This window comes from Thermobia domestica, chromosome 2, assembly GCF_964235325.1.
Source record: "Thermobia domestica chromosome 2, izTheDome1.hap1.1, whole genome shotgun sequence".
NCBI classification, from domain to species: Eukaryota; Metazoa; Arthropoda; class Insecta; order Zygentoma; family Lepismatidae; genus Thermobia; species Thermobia domestica.
This window is the reverse complement of record NC_137455.1, coordinates 146,778,829-146,802,370: the sequence shown is the minus strand read 5'-3', so window position 1 is coordinate 146,802,370 and position 23,542 is coordinate 146,778,829. Positions and strand designations below refer to the sequence as shown.

Sequence of the window (23,542 nt, the reverse complement as noted above, 5' to 3'; positions counted from 1 at the left end):
CGGACTGTGCCTAATTGCACATCTACATTTGAATTATCTGAATTCACACTGAATACAGAGCATTCTTTCACTTCACTTACCACAAGTCGAGAAAACGTTTAATACAAAAGATTTGTACTATTTATTGCAGATTTATTCCGCAATTAAACGTGGCAGCGCCGAATTGAAGAAACCTTAGTGAAACTAGTTTTCACTGTATACAGTGCTATCTATCACGAACCGATAAAGATGTTTTGAATAAAATTTACTTGTTTTTACGTGTATAGAATCCTAATCTGCAATAAAAGAAGAGATCCCCATTTAAATTTTCAAAGTTACCTCCCCCCATCCCACTCCCCATGGAGGTGATGGGGGGGGGGGCTAATTTTATCACAGGTGAATTTTCCCCTCCAAAATATTACATTTTTATGGCAAACATTTTTTTTCGCCTTATGCTTATTTCTCCAGATATTTTGCAATGTTGAGTTAAAAAAAAAAAAACACACATACCCTGAATATTGAAATAATTAGTTTCTTTAAAATATGAAATCCTTCGTTTGTTTCATCACTTCCAGCATATCTGTGTCTTTCATTTTTAGGTTGTATAGTTTCTGAACAATCTACAGAATGGATAAAATTGCTTCGAATCTCACAGTCTGCATAATTATATTTTTTGTTATGTATTTCATTAGTATATATATGCCCGTAGAGCTCGCTCGTGACTAGATGGATAGGTTTTTATCTTTGATTTATTTTTGGTGAGCTCATAAGTAATTCAAATCCCATGTTGTAGGTTGTAGGTCTCGTATACTATTAAAGCAAAAGGACCGTTAAACAAACACCAATAAATAAAAAGCAATGAACTCTTCTATCCTATATTCTAATAGAAAACAGTGAGCAACAGAAACAAAGTCAATGACTCAAGAGATGCAGTTTCATACTATCGCATTATCTATCTTTACACAGTACGAAAAATAATGAAGAAAAAAAGTTACAAAGCATGTAACTGTGGTGTTATTCACTGTAACTAATCAAAAATTTATTTTAGATTAATAACATGTTTGCCTTGTTGCTGGTTTGAGGATTTCTGATTCTGACCTTGAAGTGATTATTTCAAATGATGACTAGTCTTAACAATTGGTCAAGAGTAGAAGTGAGATCAGTGGTGCGGTTCCTGTTGTCCAAAACCACTACACACCTGCAGGCATTTATAGGCATTTGTGGCGTATGGGGAGGGCTCAATTCGAACGCAACATGTAACGAAGTGGTGTCGTGCCTTCAAAGAAGGACGGACTGGTATTATTAATGACAAAGCTGGACATAGCGGTAAACCCAGTAGCTCAACACTGACGTGAATTGTGGTCGTATGGATGAATATATTGTAGATAGAATAACATTGCGCTGAATATCAGCTTACCTGGGATTACCATATGGTACTGTGCAGAATATTGTGGTTGATGTCCTTAATATAGAAAAGTGTACGCGAAGTGCACTATCCGAGATCCGTAAGACAACCAGAATGACGACGTCGCTGAATATTCTGCAGCGTTACATAACGGAGAGGTTTTTTTTTTTTTTCATCCGTTAGTGACTGGTGATAAAGCAATATTGTATCTGTTCACTCCATCGAGGAAGAATTCATCTTCTTCACGAAAGAAGAAATTCAAAGTAGCTGCTTCATCCAGGAAAGTTTTGTGTATTGTATTCTGGGATGCAATAGGTTTTACTACTGATCGATTATTTGGAAAGCAAGAAACTATGAATGCTGAAAGGTTTTGGAGGACATTTCTAAAGTTGCGGAATACTATTAGACGAAAACGTCTTTCGGCATGGTGTGATTCTTCTGGATGATAATGCGAGATCCCATTCAGCATTAAAAAAAAACGTTGAGTGTATTCAGCGTTTACGCTGGGATGACTAGAGCACCTCCCGTACAACCCCTAGTATGACTTTCACTTTTTCTCTGCTCTAAAACAGAACATAACTGGCCATCGTTATCTGATATGTGATGACGTCAAAACTTCTACTTCATGGTGGCTACAAGAGCTTGAGCGGATTTCTGTGCAACCGATATGGAAAACCTCATCTGCGGTTGTGATAAGTTCTTGAACAAAAAAGGTGATTACATCGAGGACTAACGTTGAGTGCTCTCTATCATCAGGTGTGTTTGATCTTCCAGTTATATCTCACGCATAACCCATAATAAGCTTTGTAACCTTTTCTTCCGATCATTCTTCGTATATATGCTTTTCTCTGGACGCACATGCACCATAAACATTCAGTGCGATTCTACATTTAGTTAAGTATTGTTAATTCCGCATTATTTCTTACTACTTTTTTTTTTTAACTTTATTATTAGTTCATAGACAACTCTGTTATGAGTAAAGATACGAAGAAATGGGAATAGGTGGTTTTGAATAAAAAATTATGAAATTTTTCCAACTGCACCATCCATTTGGGCTCCACACAAGTAAGGCGCCATATATTAAATGAAGAAGCAACGTTGCAATTTTAGCAGGCTGTTTTCTTGGACTGTCACCATACCAACAATATAGAATTGTTGAGAAATAGATTCGAGGCATTCTAGGTTTCCTCACACAATAATGAGCAGTCGCCGTATGCCATTTTTCGCGCCCTTACGTTCTGTTCAAACAGCCTGATAAACTGAAACTTCGCTCTTTCAGTTAACATAGGGCACCTTACCAAATGTGGAGTCCAAATGGTTGAAGGATGGTGCGATTGAAAAATGTTCATCATTGTAGGTTGAAAGCCAGCTATTTCCCTGGATATACTACTGATACATCCGATATATACTACTAATAATACTACACACTCGGTGATACTGAATCTACAAATCCACATGGCTGAACGTTAGATCTGCATAGTAGTTTTTCACTTGTAAGCTATAATTAATGTTATGGTTTGCACCGTGGGTAGCTTCAGTATGTAGCAAACAACATCGGTACATTTTATTTTGATATTAGGGAGTTAAATTAACACAACTTGAGCTCGTTCATTGTGACTTCTTTTATATAGCCACACTCGGTGATGCTCGCAAGAACCATAAATTATCACTGTTCTTCCAAATAATTTTCTATCGTATCAACACTAGTCGCAATTTAATTCCATAACTCTCAAACATGTTCATTTTCATACTTTTGTCTTCATTATATACTATGTGAAATAGCGTGGCGGAAACTGTCAAACATGAAAGTTCCCAGTAATTGTGTAATGGACCCATGTTTGTACTGAATTTCAGTGCCAAAGTCAGTCGTCAAACAGGTTCTACTTGCAGTTTCGTCAAAACAATAATAATAATCATGCTCGGTTTTTCGTTAAATTCGTTTACTTTGATCCTTACATAAGATTACCAAGAAACAGCACTTCTTTGTAAATAAATAAGGTTTAGGGGATGTATGCTGTGTGTACAGTCAAACCTGGATAAGTGGGGTCGCAAGGGATTGCCAGCGTAATTCCATTTACAGAGGTATTTCACTTAACGAATTTCTTACCTAGCAGGTTGGGCCCAGTAATAGAAGTGGGGGACGCGATGGCTCAGTGGTAGAGCGTTCACCTCCGGTGCTTGGGGTCCTTGGTTCGATCCCAGCTCGCGCCGTATGGACTTTGTGGTGGACAAACACCATGCTCGTGGGTTTTCTCGGGGTTCTCCCGTTTCCTCCCACTTTCTTCATTCCACCATTTCATTCATTTCTCATAATCACCGTCTCCTTTAGCCTAACCGGCATAAAAGATTTCATTTCATTTTTTTCAGTAATAGAGGTTTCTTAGTACAGATCCTACTTATCTAGGTTTGGCTATATTCTTTCTTTCTGACTATCTTTGTACATAAATCATACAGTTAATAGTAATAATGCCATTACATAACTTAATGGATGCACAATGTAGTAAACATAGTCTCCGGCCATCTCTAAATCAGTAAAGTGCTTCTTCAAAACAATTTTCTTTCAGTGAGAGACGAAAACAGCTGTGTGTACTTCGTAAGTGCATTACTCTTGTGATGTTCCAGACTATGTAGTAATACATTTTCAACTAATAATAAAGAACAAAAAGGTATAAAGAGTGTGCGACTGAATCGCTGGTCGAACACGGATCTCTGCCTACCGTGCTGGAACGTTCACCTGCACAACCATTGAGATATTCATTCAAAAACTTTTTTTTTTAATCACAACAGATGTTAGCTGTTGTGTAAGACGGAGTCCACTACCCTCAAGAAAGAAAGTGTGTGCCTGTTCTAGAAGGAGTCTTAGTAATATAGTGGTTACCGTATGCCATGGCAAGTCGGTAACCCAGATTTCTGCGCACATTTTCGCTGCTCAGTATTCAATATAGTCTGCATTATAGTAAGAATTGAGTGTTAAGAAGTTAATTGTTGTCTATATTTCTTAAATAGCAAAACTGTATTTCTTAAATAGTAAGTAAATACGATTCGTTTCTGTACTATTCGTAGGTACATCAAAGGAATACTGAAGCGAAACTCATTGTCAAATATCAATAACGAGCTGCAAAATCATGCATCCCCCACTTCCTCGAAAAAAAAAAAAAAAAGTTTACGTATGAACTTAAACTTTCGCACTAATAGCAGACATTTTATAACAAAAATAACTTAGCTTTCTTTGTACAACGATTCGTTACGTGATGTGGCTGCAATGCTGATATGTATAAAATAAAAACAAATATTTGCAGTCTAATCTTCTATATTTCAGAGAAAGACAGTAACAAATATTCTGAGGAATAAAATAAAATATTCACTACATTGAAAATTCATTTTCCAATCCATAAAAATTGATTTTTACAATCGTCGTGGAGTACGGTGTATTTAAATAAATTTCATATTTGTCTCCTTCAAACCTTTATTGGAACGCTTATTATCATAACATACTGGCGAATGTGAGTATATTCTATCAGGCGACCTTGTTTTACATCTTTAAGTAAAATGTTCATTTTCCATTTGATATAACATCATTTCCTTACGTTTTAGGAAAGGGCTTACCTGCTGTCCACACATTATTGGGGAGACAAAGGTTAAGCTTCTATCCCTTCAGCACAATCTCATCACCCGGTTAGATGGCTTAGCAGGTCTCACTCGTCTTGTGTTCCTCGATGTGTATGACAATCAAGTAGACCATATTGAAGGACTAAACGAACTGACAAGTTTACGAGTACTACTTCTTGGAAAAAACAGGTAATAGCTTTTTTTATCTACTTTATTTACATCTTAGAATGTAAAATGTTCAGGTTCATCAAAATTATATATATATATATATATATATATATATATATATATATAGTGAGAGAGAGAGAGAGAGAGTCATAAGTCTCCATATAAATGATGATAATACTACACTACAGTTATAAAATATGTTCCACATGTTTCCCTTGCATGTTGAGACAAAATGACAGGCGCTCCAACCAATTCGGACGAACAATTGTCAATGTTGCACTTGTTACTTGTTTTCAAGCTTCACTGATTCTTTGTTTAAGATGATCCAAATCCCGAATTTTCTCCTGGTACACAATCGATTTCAGATGGCCCCACAAATAAAAATACATGGGAGTGAGGTCTGGTGACCTTGGTGGCCACTCCACCGGACCACGTCGACCGATCCAATACCCAGGGAACTGCTGGTCTAGCCATCGGCGCACTTCAATGCCGTAGTGGGATGGTGCTCCATCCAGCTGAAAAAAAATGCAGGGAAGTCCCCACTCTCATCCAAGATTGACATGAAGATGTCATTTTTCAACATGTGAAGATAACCTTTGGCGTTAAGGTTTCCTTCAATGAAAAAAGGGCCAACAATCCTGTTACCCCATATCCCGCACCACACCATGAGTTTCGCTGCACCTTGCTGTTTGCACTCAGACATCCAATGTGGGTTGGTATCACTCCAGTACCTCACATTTTGCCTGTTGACCTCATCACTAACATAAAAATTTGCCTCATCTGAAAAAAGGATGGTACTAACGAAATCATGATCACTATGGTACGTGTTTAGTGCCCATTCACAAAACTCTGCCCTGCGATTAGGATCGTCTTCTGACAGCTTCTGCAACATTTGTAGCTTGAATGGGTACCACTTGTTAGTATGCAAGATACGCATGACAGTGCTTTGGCTGATACCAATTTCTGCAGAGAGGCGTCGGGTTCCCTTTTTCGGACTCTTGATCATCGCTGCCAGCACCATCGTTGACGTAACTTCATTTGTTGCCGTCTTCGGTCTTCCACATCGAGGTTCGTCGGCCACAGAACCTGTCCTTTTGAATTTCTAAATGAGTTTGGCCACTGTGTCATGGGTTATCTGCGTTCTGTGTGTTTCATTGAACGCACATGCTACATGACGCGTGGTACCACTATCAGCCAACAGAATGATGTCAATACGTTCTTCCTTCGTAAGTGACATTCTTTCGCTTCTTTCACTTTGGTTCAACTACTTGGAAAATAAAAAATAAACATTAGTCATCTTGTATGGAAACTTATGACTCACCCTGTATATATATATATTCTACATATTAAACAATTTCTGATTCGGACCACAAAACTCTTTTTAGATAAACAACTTAAGAAACTAAACTGACACATGATTACTAACATTCACTTGAACTAATCGTGGTATACGTTTGTCATAGTAATTGCTGAATTTTTAATGGGAATTCCCCATCTTCTTCAGCGGCTCTTTCTCAAGTGGTATACGTCTGTCAAATAATAATTGCTGAAATTTCCAATGAAAACTCACATCTTCCTCAGCAGCTCTTTCTTAAAATATCAAATGTATCATGTCATATGGCATCCATCGTTGAAGTACAAACGTATTAAAAAAAAGTAATAAAAATAAACAAATAACTCGATATTATCAGCAACAAAAGCTACAGTTCTTAATTTTTTCCTGATAAATAAATAAAAATAAATTAAACAAGTTAGCTGAATCATTAGTATGAAGTTTTTCTATTCCAAAGTTCCATAATAGTGGTTCTGTAAAGGTTTTCGTTTGTCTTAATAGGAGAAAAAAAAATTGAGTGCAGCTTTCGTTGCTGATAATATCGAGTTATCTGTACATATTCTTATTACTAACAGGAGATTTTTTTGTTTTGATACCTCTGCATCTCATCGACGGATGCCATGTGATGTGATACATTTGATGGTGATATATTAAGAAAGAGCCGCTGAGGAAGAATGTAGTTCCTGTTGAAAATTTCAGCAATTCTTATTTATGTGACAGACGTATACCACGATTAGTTCAAGTGAATTTTAACAAATATTACTTGCAGTAGGTGTCTTAACGGTGAAGAAATGTTTCAGCAATAATTTGTACTTCTTATGGGAATTGAAACGTCTCATTAAATGTAATATTGTTTACCTAATATGTGAATAACTGTTACAAGTAGTTATACAATATTCCATCTTGTTTCAATTTTCTGTACAAGTTTCACTAAGTCAAAGCTTCGAATAAAGCAAGTACATTTATTATTTGTTATATTTCGGCACCATAGTAAATAGTGCATATCTTTTTGTTTATTGAGTTTTTGATTCGATATAACTTGTGTAGTTAAAGTGTTAAAAGTACTTCCAGGATTGTATTAAAAGAAATATAAAAAAAAAGCATTAGTTTTTTTTTTTTTTTTTATGTAGTGCTGCTTGTTACTTAATCGTTTCTTTCTTTGTTTAAATTATTTGTCGTAGCAAATGCAAATAAGTCACTCATGTAATGTTTTTTCGTTCTTCTTCCAGAATTCGACATATAGAAGGGCTAAACTGTTTGCAAAAACTTGAAGTATTAGATCTGCATGGCAATCAGATTTCTCAAATAGGAGGTCTTTCGTCGTTGGTGGAATTAAAAGTATTAAATCTAGCTGGTAACCAGATCCATGAAGTTCGTACATTAGATCTGATCGGACTTAAATCTTTGCAGGAGCTGAATCTTCGTCGAAATAAAATTCACAAAATCATGGGAGTAGCAGATGCCACCCATCTCGAGAAACTGTATCTTAGTGATAACGAACTAAAAGGGTAAGTAGTGCTCACCTAGGTTTAGGTAATGGGTATTTGAGATGCAAATATGAGCTATGCAACTTGAACTTAAATCTCCAGCTTATACCTTCAATCGACCTACCACTGAAAAGACTAATTCCCTGAAAAGACTAATGAAAAAATGTACCCTTTTCATTTAACAGCAAGGACATCACCACTTCATCCAAAATTTGCAGGTAGGTCGGTGCAGTTAAAAATTCTTTGATGAAAATGGGATAAATGGGACTCTTTCCACAAATGCCACATCATACACCACTTTTCGCTGTTCATTCATTTTACAGGAATGATTCACCGTGAGTTATCAGGGGAGATCAGTGCAGTAGGTCTTGGTTGTTGACCTCCCCATTAACGAAAATATTTGCCTTATCGCTAAACAGTATGTTGTAGGTAATTTTAGGATGTGTCTTGTCGTGCTAATACCCCTCCTACAATCTGGATTGCAGTGCATCAGATGTTTTGCAGAAGCAGTTTGAATGAATGTCACTTATGTTCCTTAAGATCCTATGTACACTGTTCTAAGAGATAGTATGTTCTTGAGAAAGGTCTGGTTACCTCTTAATGGACTCTCGATCATTGCCGCTAAAACACATATTGCTGTACGACCAAAACTGGGCTTATCTTCCACCAATTCTGTGGTTTGAAACTTCTCTTCCAACTTCCTAATAGGACTATCAGAGACTGGTTTCTGATCAAGCTATCGTTCATTGAAGGTCCTGGCAATTTCCGTGGAACTATATCCGCCATCTAGCTACTGACGGATTATCATCTCGTCTTTTGTCAGTGACATTATGTCATTCAAACATTAAGCTACATCTGCAAAGATAAAAACACCACTTGTAACGTGCATGTGATTTCTCACTAAGAAAACAAGGTGATTATAAATGATCCGTCAGGTTTGAAAGGGCTATTTTAAAAATGTATAACAAACACAATAACAAATAATACGTACCGAAAATATACCAAAACTGTCGAAGTTTCATACATGCTATTACAAATGTTCGTTGTGGCTTCCTTTCGTCACATGTTGTACATCTATGAGGCAGTGTGATTCGCCCCATATACGCTCTACTGCTTCGCCAAAAACGCTTGGACGTCGTATGCTTTTATCTTTTTACAGGCAGCTAGTGTTCTTAGACTTGATAGAATCTTAGAATGCTTTGGTAACTTGATGATGCAGTTGCAAACTATTTACGTAATGCATGCTGTACGGTAACAACGGAAAAATACTTCTTATACTCCAAAACAGAGAATGCTTTCTGTTACGACGCTATTTTGAAAATTAGGCTTGTGCTGCCATCTGTCGCCACGAGCCAAGATTTCGAATATGAGAAGTTAAAACTTTCAAATGTATTCTTTCGTTTCATTATTAGCACAAACGTATTGTATTTATAGTTTTCGACATACTGCACTTTAAAACGCGGCGACTCACTTATAATCACCTCCTATATTTTCCGACAAGTGAATATTGTTATAGTTTTGAGATGTGAGGGTATCTACTTTTCTTTCGGAAGAGAGTAACCTTAACTTGTGCTTCCAGTTCAGCAGCTTTTAGATGTTATTGATCAAAGTGTCAGCGAACACTGAAACCGTTTGATTGAATTACAAAAATCCGTGATACAAGATAAGATTGTTTCTATTTAAGTTATGTACCTTATAGACATCTATCAAGCTTTATTATCTGGCTATTTTTACAGGCCTTGAAATCAATCTCCGTTATGAGATATACAGCATTAAAAAAATTGGCCCACCTTATAAATTTAGGCAATCGTTATTAAGCCATTAATATAGCGTTTTAGCAAAAATGTATATCTATTTAAATAAAAGATTTCAGAAGAAGTAATTCCTTCACATCTTACAGAAATCAGCCGCATAAAAGCTAACTTTTCGCTTATTGCAGCTTTTCTGTTGTATGCCAGTCCGCAGAAAATTCCACAAACTTTTTTTTACGAACAGGTAAAAGATGTATCAGGCTTCAAATATTGTAAAAACTTTTTTTTTAAGCGGCCAAGTTCAGCACAGCTTGAGAAGTGAGGATTTCATTTACCTTTTTCTTTCAGAAAGGTTCCACAGGAAGGAAGGAACCCACTCATATTTGTACGTGAGTTAATAGAATGCATATTTAATATTAATTTGTATAGTCATTACATGTTTATACAAAATGTAAGTTACTGAGTATCATCAAACATATTTAACCTGTTACATACATTCCAAAATAGAGTTTAAACGTGCGTCTGAGCGAGTTTTAGCCCTAAAAGCATAAAGTATCACGTGACCGTAATCCTATTTTAAAAATGAGCTGAATCAAGGACTGCTATAATTTTCGCATTATCGTATATTAGAGTTTGATGACTAAATTGATATTTAACTTAATGCTTCAAACTGCGAGGGTATTCGGAGCTCCTTCGTGACTATGTAATTAGCGTACGCCTCTTTGACGCGGAAGACCCTGGTTTGATTATCGATGAGAGCTCATGTGGTTCGGATCGCACGTTAAGCTGTATTTCTCTCATATGCCCTATCTGCTGATAGGGACGCGTAGCTCTAATCTAATGTAAATCTAATCCGAGGGTCCTCGTTTTATAAATAGAAATTCTTATGCATACTCATATCTAAATTTAGTTTTCCGTATCAAAATCATCACTACTGTAAGTGAACACATAAAAAGGAATAATTATTCGTGCTAGTGATTAAAAGCAGCACTATCGCCCATGCCTGCACTACATTGCAACGTATTGACTTTACTTCACTAAGAGAGTGTTGTCAGAATTCTGAACAATAAATACCTCACTCTTCTGAAATACTGTATGCAAGATTTTTCTCTAGGGTGTATGCTCGGCATTCGAGTTAACATACTAAAAAAACAATTTCCTAAAAAATCCCGGAATTTCTACTGAACCAGCCAAGACAATTGTCCGTCTTGAATCTGGGACTATGACAATTAACTGAATCAAAGCTATCAAATACCAAAGTGGCGTACGAACCTCATAGTCATCCGGAAAGCTTTTCTTTCCTCTGTTATTTCTCATTAGCAAATGCAAACTTTCCTATCAACTCCTGTTCATATGATATATTGCCCAGTTGTGATTTTTATGACACCCTATAGAACTCTGGTAACTGAATTATAACTTCTGTTTGTTTTGCAGGATTGACGATATGTACAGTCTAGTGGAAGCAAATAATCTGAAGGAGATAACTGTTGATGGAAACTCCGTGTGTATGAATGGCGAATGTGTTTCATTTTTGGTCTCCTTTCTTCCCAATTTACGTTACTTGAATCAGATGGAGATAAACCAAGAAGTAAGAAAGGTAGCATTGACGTGGAGAAAGAAGAAAGAAGGCTCAAAAACCGTAGATCGAGGAGATGGATTAGACTATGAAGAGAAACGAGAGCAAGTGATAACTAATGCAAGGACTCATTGGGAGCTATTGCGTTGTCAAGCGAAATCTCTATTGAAGAACAAGAGACTGTGTAGTTCACTTGTGGATGTATCAGACGATCGGGAAAGTACAGCAACTCCTGAGAAAAAACCGGGCACTTCAGACTTTGATTCCGCAATCAGTAGTGCTGCTTCGATGTCTGAGGCTCCTATTAGTGCATCGGGCCCAGTAGAGACGGAAACAGAAACAGAAAAACCTCCATCTCGGCGTCCAGCAACTGTTAATGTCGGCTCGAAACGAGCTATTTCTACCCCTAAAATGCGTCCGTGGACGAGAACAGAAAAGAAAGCATCCTATTTCAAGAAAAAAGCCTTCACTCAAAATGTGTCGAATGTGCACTCTATGAGTAGTACATTGCATGGTGGTTGTGTTCGTTTACCTCCAATTTTACACTATATATCTTTGTCATCAGAGACGTTAGATGGTCAGACCTCTAAAGAAGGTGAAATCAAAACCCATGGGGGTTTGAAAGCTTCAACTGGTCAGAAAAAACTGGCACGTATAGTACAGAGTGCTGTAGTCAAAAGGCCTACACCAAATGCTACATCTAGTCAATCTCAGAGTACGACTAAGAAAAATCGTCCGTGTACCGCTGCCCCAGTACGAGCCAGTATTGCGCATAGTGATAGCACATCGAGTGTAGAACCAAATGTGAATAGCTCATCTAGTTCTGTCGATAGTGACGATAGTGACAATCATTCAGAGCATGAAGTAATACCAGCAACTACAAAAGAAGAGAATGCTATTAACAAAGTGGTACCAGAAACAATTGAATCTAACTCCACCGATATCACTAGTATTACTACTACAACTATTACTGTGCCTACTACATCTGTAACTGCTGGAAGCTCGACAATAACAACAAGTGTAGAGCAGACGTCCACGTGTGTTCCAGCTGCAAGTTCTACAGTAATAACTCAAGCCCAAAAACCAACAGCAACGAAAGGTCGATCGTGTACAGCTTCTAGCAAACCTAGAGCGAAGACTGTTCAGCCAACAGGACGAACCAAAGAACAAGGTGAGTGGAAAACGTAGAAATCATTTAAAAAGAAGTAATCTAAATATGTTCTGTTCACTTAGTCACATAGAACGTACTTTATATTTTACAAAGCAAAGTTTGTAGCTATTACAGAAGCTGATCCGTTACTATCCGAACAATTTCTGGATAGCGAGCTCTCTCTAACCAATTTTCACAGAGTAACAAATCTGTACGCACACATGTATCACTCTGTCAGCTGCTGTGAAGCGGAGTGAAGGTGTTGAAGTGATCAAAATGCCACCGGAAATTATAATCGCTTTTCGGAAGGGTACGTCATGGCTCATAGAACAGGTTCAGGGTCATAGTAAACACAGTTGGATAGTTTCTGTGTTCAAATCATGGGTGCGTAATATGAGTTTTGTGGTAAATAAACAAAACACCGAGTGAACAGGTTTTCTTGGAGTTCTTCCATTCTTCTCCGTATTCACATTCCGTTCGTTCTTACATCATTAATTCAGTAATTCTATTTCGTTTGTGGGACGTTAAACTAATGCTTTAATATGAAGTATAAATGTTAAACAATTAGTTTTCGTCTGTCAATAACCGTAAGGCACCTTTGGGAATTGTATAACTACGAATTTACAATGATTGACTTTTTCCATCCGCGTAAATAATGTTTCGGGACACGATTTTATTTTCCTCAGCAGTAATCTATTCTCGACTCGCTTTCTGACGTGAGAATTTCTTTTACTTTCTCCATAGTATTCGTTGTTAGAAAACAGAATTTTGCAAATACTAAAATCTACGAACCTAAGCGTAAAGTACTAAAAATAATATTACAAGAAACTTCAAATAAATAAATAAATACCTGAAAATGAGTGTATACGCTTTATTATCGTGCATTAAGCGTGCGATTGTGTTTCATTGTTTAGGTGTTTTAGTTCAGCATTTTCATGTTTTTATATTACAAACGTAAACAATGCTTAAACTTCTAAACTAAACAAAAAAACTGGCAGTGTTCCAAAAAAGAAAAGAAGTAGCTAATGGAAGTTGATTTGGCGCAGTGAATCGGAGCGACGTACGTGGCAAAAGAGAATATATTTTATACAATCGTCAACAAGTTTTTATTCACGACAGCACATTGTATAGAAAGGCATCGAGAAGCGGAAGGGGTAGGAAGACATAGCAACAGCTTTCTGCTCCTTTAGCGTGGTTGTTCAAGCAGCGAGAGGCAGGATCTAAAGTGAAGAGTTATAGTTGTGGAGTTCGATGTTCGTTGTATGCAGTGTTCCTATACAGATAACAACCTTGTCAGTTTCCAAGTATTCCAAGACCACGTTCAATATTTCCTGATTATTAGATAATTCTTTGTCATGGATTCGAGAAGTACCAGGTGACAAATTTTCTGCTCGCTGTAATATTGCCGAATCGTCTTTTCGCTAAGTAACATGGGCTGGCAGATGGTAGTAAGTCAGATAAAACGTGAAAAAACATATGCAGATAACAACGTCTATTTCAATATCAAGAACAGTTATGACTTGGTGAATTAAGAAATCAAGCCAATACCTTCTGAGTTGAAGTGTCATCTTATTTGTACCTCATCTTACAGAACTTATAGATTTCAGGTGATGTTGGTTCCTCAAATGTGAATTCTATGATGCAAGTGAGTATGAATTCAGAACGAAACAAAGTAGTTTACCGAGATTCTTAGTAAAAGGTAGCATTACAGACCTAAAATTACTATAGTATGCAGGTATTCAAAGTGTAATGACATACATCAGTGCTAAAGATGTAAAAGTATCACTTATGTTCCCATTCAGTGAGACTGCCAGGAAAATACAGCTTCAACGTGACAAAATAGCTTACAGTCTTGCTTATGAATTATCAACATCCTTTAGAAGTTACCTAATTCAGTTACTGAAGGAGACATAAATGTGCGACTCTGGAATGCCGTAAAAGTAAGTATACACGCGTTATTTGACATTGTCTTTTTTAGGGAATTCAACAGTTTCTGGCCTTTTAATTGCTTTCAAACGCCTTCACCCTTGACCTTAAAGCAGACGATGTAAAGTTTACATTTCTACATATCTTTAAGTCAACTATCAAGATGTCGCCAAACAACCCTGTAATATTTGATATAAGTAGCTGTGGGTTACTTTCTGTAGAGCACTTAAGACTGCAGTTTAGGTAACGAATTGGAGAATTATTGAATTTCTAAAAACTCTACATAACTTTTTTAAGGAGTTCCAGCATGCCGTGTCGAGTATACTACTGTAGAGGCTCAGAAAATTTCCACTGAGGTTTTGTTCTTTGTTAACTTGAAAAGAGTAGTGTTGCCCAGTGAGCCATAGATATTTATCCGTATATTCTGTTGTATGTTCAAAGTGTCAGGAAGGATAATCCGCTTTTCGAACTATCAGGTCGTGTTAGATATGTTGCAAGAAGAAGAAATGCTTATTCCTAAACATACATTTTAAAACACTTGCTTCAGAAGTAGAACCTTCTCTTACTGAATTTGACTGATTCGTCTCTTAGTACATTTGTTTACAACACTTTATCGAACACGATTTAAAAAAAATAAAAAATAAAATTTTAAAACCAGAAGCTTTTAGTTCTTTGAGTTCATGTATACGAATTGATGTAGAAAAGAAAAGCATCTTCCTATGAAAAACGTTGACATTGGCTTTGCTACATACTACCTTTAAGAATTGTCAACCAATAGCGGTTGGGTTTTCGCCAAAGTTGCAGAAAGTGTTTACAGAAATTTCCTCTTAAACTTTTCAAGAAGTCACCTTTAAATTATAAATTGATTTGAGCTCTTTTGTGTTTGGATCTTAATGTTTCTACAGGGTCTGATTTTGGAGTGAATATCATGAAGTTTCTTTAAGCTGACCTAGTTCAAAATAATTGGTTAGATAGCAATAGAACTAAAAGAATTGTGAGGCAATTCAAAGAGTTTTGTTCGAATTCAACTTGTATAACAATTATGAGTCAGTATTCTAAAATAGTCAGTATTAGGATGATTTTCGGCTGAAGAATTTAGATACATTACATCAGAATAAAATAATTTATTGAAATGGTCTTGATTTTCTCGTATGGAAGTTTAAACCTAGACAGAGGATTTTCAATCAATGCACAATGTGTAGCAGATAATTTAAAAGAATAAACTTTAGTGATACTCAGGTGTGCGATTTAGTAGCTTCTTCTCGTGGCTTGAGATCCATAAGGAAATCTATGATTCATTGTCCACTAAATGCTCGTACTCGTTTTGCAGAGGCAACAAATCAACAAGAGAAAGAGGAAAAGAAACGAATAGAAGCTGAAGACAGAAAAATAATGATTGTTCTGAATTAACTTGAATTCTAAAGACTAAAATAATGGAAGATACGCGCAATATTGATGAGAAAATGAAGCGCTTGGAGAAGTGAAATTAATTACGTAATACGTACTATTGATTTTTTTCTAAAGATATGTTAATATATAACGAAATACTTTGGATAGATTATTAATTACCTGTACCTTGGGCAGAAAGTGCTCATACATGTGCACTATACTTAATAGAATGTTAATTTAATAATAACAAAAGAAGAATGTTTTTAATATATGTAAATATATTATGGGATAGTGTTATGTAATTAGTTGCTAGGTAGTTGTTGTTTATAGATACCTAATCATCATGTCTGTGTGCATGACAGTTTGAACGAAAATATATTATAAAGTGTATCAACTAATAAACCATTTAGTGCCGTTCATCGACTTTATAATTCTTATAGAAAAGGTGAGAATAATAGTATATATAATTATTAAAGATATTTTTACATGCAAACTATTACTACCACTCGAGATTCCTATATCATCGATCGAACCAGGTTGATGACTACCCTTGGTGAGTCGTTATAAAAATTTTGGTGCCTTCACACCGGGATTAGCTAAAAATTTTGGTTTACCTCACCCGGGACCTGCTGTAAATTCATATCCCGAAGCAAAGTAAGGGTGAATTTACTTTAGTAATAAAGTTAATGAATACAAATTTCACCAGACTAAGAAGTGGTAGAATAATTATAAGAAAAATGAACGGTGAGGCAATTGAGAAAGAATCCAATAATAGTGACGACGGTGAACATAGTGTAGCACCAGGAATGACATCAGAAGACCGAATCTTGCTAGCCTTACAGCGACAATTGATTCAGATGTCTACCGAATTAAAGCAGACGATAGAGCAGAAGTCCGAAGAGTCCAACAAGCAATGCGAAGAATTGAAGCAGACGATAAAGCAGAAGTCCGAAGAATCCAATAAGCAATACGAAGAATTGAAGCAGACGATAGAGCATAAATCCGATGAATCTAACAAGCAATATGAGGAATTAAGTAGACGAATGGAACAGAAGTCAGATGAAACGAAACAGTCAATTGTCCAGGCGATGAATGACATCACCTCGCAGTTCGAGGAAAAGTTAAAAAGAATTTCTGAGGATTGTCAAGATAAGCACAACCACCAAATCCAAGAAATCAGTGGTGTAAAAAAGGATTTAGAAGTAATAGAAACTTCTGTTCAACAGCAAAAGATTCAGGTCATCAATAATTCTAACAACATACGTGCAAATACGCAATTGATAGCTACTCTACAGGAAGAAATTAGAACGCTACAGGTTAAGGACAACACATACCACAATAATATGGGTAGTGATCGCTTGGAGTTTCCCCAATCACCAGAGATGGTTTCGCCTTCACCTGTGTCTGATGAGGATATTATTTTGGAAGAAATTCATCCGAAGAGGACAGATGGGCGGAAAAGGGATGATGCAACAACACATCACGTCATGGATAGGAATTGTCAGCCAATGAGTACACGGAATGATAAAAGGAAGGTAAAGTTAAGTGTTAAGATGAGTGAAATACGGGCTATGAGTAAATTCAGTGGTAAATGTAATGAAAACGCTACTTCTTTCCTGGAAAAATTTCAGGACGAATGCAATATAATGTGTATAGATAGATCACAATATATGAAATTAATCCCTCATGTATTACTCCCACCATGTTCTTTATGGTTTAAGGCCGTACGTGATCACATCAATACTTATGAGGAATTTAAGGCAGCACTGATCGCGAATTATGAAAATGACTTTTTGCTTGCAAATCGAGATGCCACTATTAGAAATCAACATTTCAATCCTCGTTTGCACAAATCTGTTGTGGAGTTTGTTGTAAATACATACAACGAATTAAAAGTCGTTAATCCTTTGCAATCGGAATCTAGAATAATAGCATCGATTCGAAATTTGCTCCCATTTAAGTTACAACAGATCTTGTTTTCTACACAGTGTATGAGTTTCAACCATTTATTAATGCTTGTCCAATGCTATGAAACTCAATACCATGCTATGAGTCAACAAGCAGGAGTAGGTAAAAGTAAAAATAATTCAGATCATTTTGTACCTGTTCGGAATCTAAATATCAGAAGTGTGAATGATACGGAACACAACCTAAGCCGAGTAAATTCTAGCAATCAAAACGAGCAAAATAGACAAAGTTATGTAGGGAATCAGCCCAAACTAATTAATCGTAGTAATCCTGATGTCAAATCACCCAACAGAAGTAGACATAAAAACAATCGGAATATAGAGCGAAATTACAGGAATACAACAAGCTACATGGATAGACGTAATTGGAGGTCAAGGGATGGCACTTCGTATCAAAATCAGAATCACGAGGAAATACATGTACAGCATATTGTAGAACCTAATCATGATTGTGCAGTACAATGTACTTTATTGGAACCATACACGAGTATGAATTTAAACTAATTGCGGCTGATGTGGTAGGGGTTAAACCCATATCAGCTGTAGATTCTCATGAACATTTATCTACAAATTTAAGCGATAATTCTTATGAACATTTATCTTCCAATTTACATGTTCATGTTAATGATGAAAATGATCTTTCACATGACGTCTCTGTAAATAATTATTCGGAAATAGCAATTAATAGATGTCAGTACCAATTTATACCTGTTGTAAATCGTTGTTGGTTCGAAGATGATACTGTCAATGATGGTTTTAATATTGAAGAAAATTTTGTATTTTTAAAATCATATAGTACAGCTAAAATACCTATCAAAGTCAATGGGTTAAGCACTGAAGCTTTACTTGATACAGGAGCAAATGCCTCTCTATTATCGTATTCGTTGTGGAAAGCAATTACTAGTAATTATTCGAACCCTAAGTTACAAAAGGCTGAGAACCTTATTATAGTTGATTTTACCGGTAAACATAAAAAGAGAGTAGCTGGAATTACTCGTGTGACAATAACTATTCAAGATTTTGAAATATCAATCCCTATTCTGGTAATAAAGGAACTGAACGAGAAATTAATTATGGGTTTAGATTTATTATCTCAATTACGTGTCATGCTTGATTTTAAAAACCAAACGTTAACTATACCTGGTATACCTCAGGAAATCGTTCAGAAACTGCTTCCAAAATTAGATAATAGTGCTTGTCAATATAATAATATTTCTCATGTAATGAATAATGTTTCTGTTAGTGCAGAAAGTGGTAAATTAAATGATCAACGAATGGAAGACACACAAAATTTGGTGAATTTAAAAGACGATGTATTGTTTTCTGAACGTGTTAAATCACTCGAAAGCAGTCTTGATTTTACAGATAATACAGTAAAAGCTGACTTTAAGAATATCCTATATAAACATAAAAATGTATTTTCAGAACGTCCTGGGCGTTGCAAGGATTTTGTTTATTCTTTTAAGGTTAAAACAGACAAACCCATAGTAACCAAGCCTTATATAATTCCATATAGATACAGGGAAAATGTACGTCAGCAAATTACAGATATGTTAAGAGATGGGATCATTAGGCCTTCACGAAGCGTGCATCTTAATCCATTACATGTTGTTCCAAAGAAAAATGGTTCTCTACGTGTGGTATTAGATTTGAGACGCACGAATTGTCGCATTGATCTGGAACAAGTGAGGTATCCTCCAGTGGAAGAAATACTAGCTTCTTTACAAGGGAATGCTGTCTTCGGAAATTTAGACCTAGTAATGGCATATAATCAGGTCGAATTACATGAAGATTCGAAACCGTACACAGCATTTAGTTTTGAAGGTCACTTATACGAATACAACCGTGTAGTCTTTGGGCTTATCAATGGTAGTGCGGCGTTAGCATCCTGCTTGAATAAAGTCTTGGGTCAAGACTTACGTAGCAACGTGATAACTTACGCTGATGACATCTTAATAATGGGAAAAAATCCACATGAATATTTGAAGTACTTAGATATAGTTTTAGACAGATTGGAAAGTTCGGGCCTTACTATCAATCTACAGAAATCGAAATTTCTGCAGAATTCCATAGAATTTCTTGGATACCAAATTGATGCCTCTGGTTTACAATTCAGTCAATCTAAAGTACAAGCCATAGAAGATCTGCCTGCTCCATTAAATGTGAAACAGACACGGCAAATATTAGGGCTCTTCAATTGGTTTCGCAAAGCCATCCCGCGATTCGCCGAGATAGCCCAGCCTTTATTTATGATTATAAAGAAAGGAGTACCATGGCAATGGGGTCCGATTCAAGAACACAGTTTTAATAAGTTGAAGGAGTGCGTAAAACGAAACATCCATTTGAATTACCCCCGATATGACGTTCCTTTCTATGTTCAGTGTGACGGTTCCCAACTTGGAATCTCTGCAGTACTCTGGCAACCTAATCCAACTATTCAGGAACCGGCTGTCATTCATTGCGCTAGCCGTACTTTAAAGAAAGCTGAAAAAGGATACACCACGACAGAAATCGAACTTTTGGCTGTACGTTTTGCGATACAAAAATTTGCTCCATATCTTAGCGGATGTCATTTCATAGTACTTACCGATCATAATTCATTGCGATACCTTAACAGCGTACAGGGATATAATAACAGACTACTTCGCTGGTCGTTAGATCTTCAAGCTTATGATTTTGAAGTACGACACATTAAAGGGGTAGATAATGGACCCGTAGATACCTTATCACGTCTGTTTCCTGGAGAAGAACAACATATCTTGTCCATCAACGAATTTAAGATCTTACAGGATGAAATAGCTACCATTTCAATAGAAGATCTACGAGGACATCAAATGAATTATCATGAATATAAACAAATTATGGAACATTTATCTTCATGCAGTGAGGAATGTAATTGTCCCAAACATTGGAATTCCAGATTTAAATTAACCAACGGAATTCTACTTATTAAAGATTTTAAATTCAAATCTAGAAACAAAATTTGTATTCCACCTACGCTAACAACACGCATATTAAAGGCCTATCATGACGATTTTGGTCATTTTGGTTATGTAAAGGTATGTGCCTTGATTAATAAATCCTTTTACTGGAGGGGAATGAGAGCTCAAATCAAAAATTATATCAAGGACTGTGTTGAGTGCATGCGAATTAAACAATTACCAGGCTGTACAAAAACCAATGCTCTCAATAACGCCTGAAAGACCACATTCGTTTCTGTCAATCGATTTATATGGACCTTTACCAAGAGCAGCTACTGGAGAAACTTATTTACTAACAACCATGGATATCTTTTCACGTTATGTAGTAGCTTATCCTCTGCGTAGAGCAACTTCCGCTGCTATCATAAATAAAATCTTGAATGTATATATTCCACATTGTGGCCCTATCGAACACATATTATGCGATAATGGTTCACAGTTCAAAAGTGATGTGTTCATCAAAGCCATGAACAAGGCTAACATTAAAATTCATTTTGTAACTCCGTACCATCCTAGTAGCTCTGTTGTAGAAAATGTACATCGTAATTTTGGTATGTTGTTTCGACACTTTTGTAAAGACAAACATGCCGAATGGATCAAGCATGTCAATCAAATCACGTACCTTTTGAATCATTCTATATCAGATACTTTAGGCGTGTCTCCTGCTAATGTACATAATGGTTCTGATTTGATTTTCCCTGTGGAACAACATTTTGATGTCAAGTTAGAAGATTCAACAATTATAGATTCTTCCAGTTTAGTGAATATGGTAAAAATCCGAAGACATAACAAATTTTTGAAACGTAATTCTCAAGTAGAGTCTTTGCAAGAAGGAAAATATCGGATCAAGGTCAATGTCTTAGTTTTTGTTAAACAACATCCACAAAGTAATATGTTGTTAAAGAAGATTTATAAATTTTGTGACATTTTCTCAGGTCCTTATTTATGTTTTAAGGAAATAAATCCTAAAGTTTTTGAATTGTTGAACGCTAAAACGGGTATGTCAATTGGACTTCGTAATATGGATGAGTTGAAGGTTTGGAAACCTACTCAGTATACAAAAGAAAAATGGATGCATCTAGTGAAAGAATTAGTTGCGCCTGACATTCTTGCTCAAATAAATAGGAATGAAGAAGACTGAAAAAAAAATATATATATATAACAAAAGGGTGTCTTCTGTTTGTGTAAAAATAGATTTATTTTCTTCCTTTTGGTCATTCGAACGTAGGTTATGTTTAATTTTTGGTTTTTAGTCAATTTTATTTTCTTTGATTTTCATTAACCAACGATAAGTTTTCAATGATTTTAATTCTTTCTTATTAACGTTGAGGATTATAATTTAATTCATGATTGATTAAACACAAAAATTGTTTTCATTATATTAATTTGTGTTGAAACTTTATTGTCAAAAATAAGTATTAATGAAATGAAAGATTTGTTATAAATGTATATATAGATATGTAATGAAGATACATACGAGGGACGATCAAAATGTGATGAACATGTGTAAAGTAAGACCATTATTGTAAACGGACCAGTGGTTCTTGAAGATAAAAGCCAAGCTTGCTTATGACTTTTATATTCAGTCCAATTGTCGGGCGACATTTTATATAACGAAATACTTTGGATAGATTATTAATTACCTGTACCTTGGGCAGAAAGTGCTCATACATGTGCACTATACTTAATAGAATGTTAATTTAATAATAACAAAAGAAGAATGTTTTTAATATATGTAAATATATTATGGGATAGTGTTATGTAATTAGTTGCTAGGTAGTTGTTGTTTATAGATACCTAATCATCATGTCTGTGTGCATGACAGTTTGAACGAAAATATATTATAAAGTGTATCAACTAATAAACCATTTAGTGCCGTTCATCGACTTTATAATTCTTATAGAAAAGGTGAGAATAATAGTATATATAATTATTAAAGATATTTTTACATGCAAACTATTACTACCACTCGAGATTCCTATATCATCGATCGAACCAGGTTGATGACTACCCTTGGTGAGTCGTTATAAATACTGAAGTGAGTTTTTGTACATACTAGCACCCTTTTTCGGATTGTGTCTTACTGTGATATTTTCCTTCCATATATGATGGAACTTTTATCATGTGACTAAAGTTACAGATTCAAGTTTCAGGGGAGATGTAACTTCTTGCTTTGTACAGAAATTTTTATTAGGTAAGTGTTCTGTAATATAATGTATCTAAATAAAATAAAGAGTTTATGTGTGTGTGTGTCTGTCTGTGTGTCTATGTGCGGCCTGGAGACCAGACGAGTGGACCGAGAGTTACCAAATTTTGGTCACGGGCACCTTGGTCCAAGCCCCAGACCAAGACTAAGCTGTTTTTTTCTTCAAAAGTCGAACCAGGGGGTCTCAGGGGTGGGCGTTTACCGGCACACGTAAAAGTAGTAAAAAAAAAAAAAATGCCGATATTAGTGTCGAATTCATAGTTTTCGCAGTCGCTGAGATCAATGGTGAAAGTACGATCGCATTAACTTTCAAATTTACCCCATTCGGCTGCGGGGCGGGGGTCACCGGGGGAAATACCAAGACGTAAAAATAATCCAAAATGACCGATATTAGTGTCAAATCCATAGTTTTCGCGGTCGCTGAGATGAATGCTGATACTCCCACAAGCGTTGATTTCCAAATACAGCCCCCATCGCCTGGGGCCAGGGGCATTTGTTTTTTAAGATTCAGATCAGGGGGCTCTTCCCGGGATTTGTAAAAGTAGTAGAAAATGACTGATATTTTTTTCTTTCGTTGTTCAGTTTGTTTACATAGATATTTTATCTTACCTATGC

General features: G+C 36.0%; 1 protein-coding gene across 2 annotated transcripts in view; it reads left to right on the top strand.

Moving 5' to 3' along the window:
* The window catches only part of LOC145676118 (uncharacterized), a 70,307-nt gene that overhangs the window by 30,212 nt on the left and 16,553 nt on the right, over positions 1–23,542 (top strand). For both annotated transcript variants that reach the window (XM_081747025.1, XM_081747018.1), the window contains 3 exons: positions 4,979–5,182; positions 7,724–8,002; positions 11,167–12,479. In XM_081747025.1, the coding sequence (XP_081603151.1) occupies positions 4,979–5,182; positions 7,724–8,002; positions 11,167–12,479 (1,796 nt within the window). The remainder of the gene's footprint in view (positions 1–4,978; positions 5,183–7,723; positions 8,003–11,166; positions 12,480–23,542) is intronic.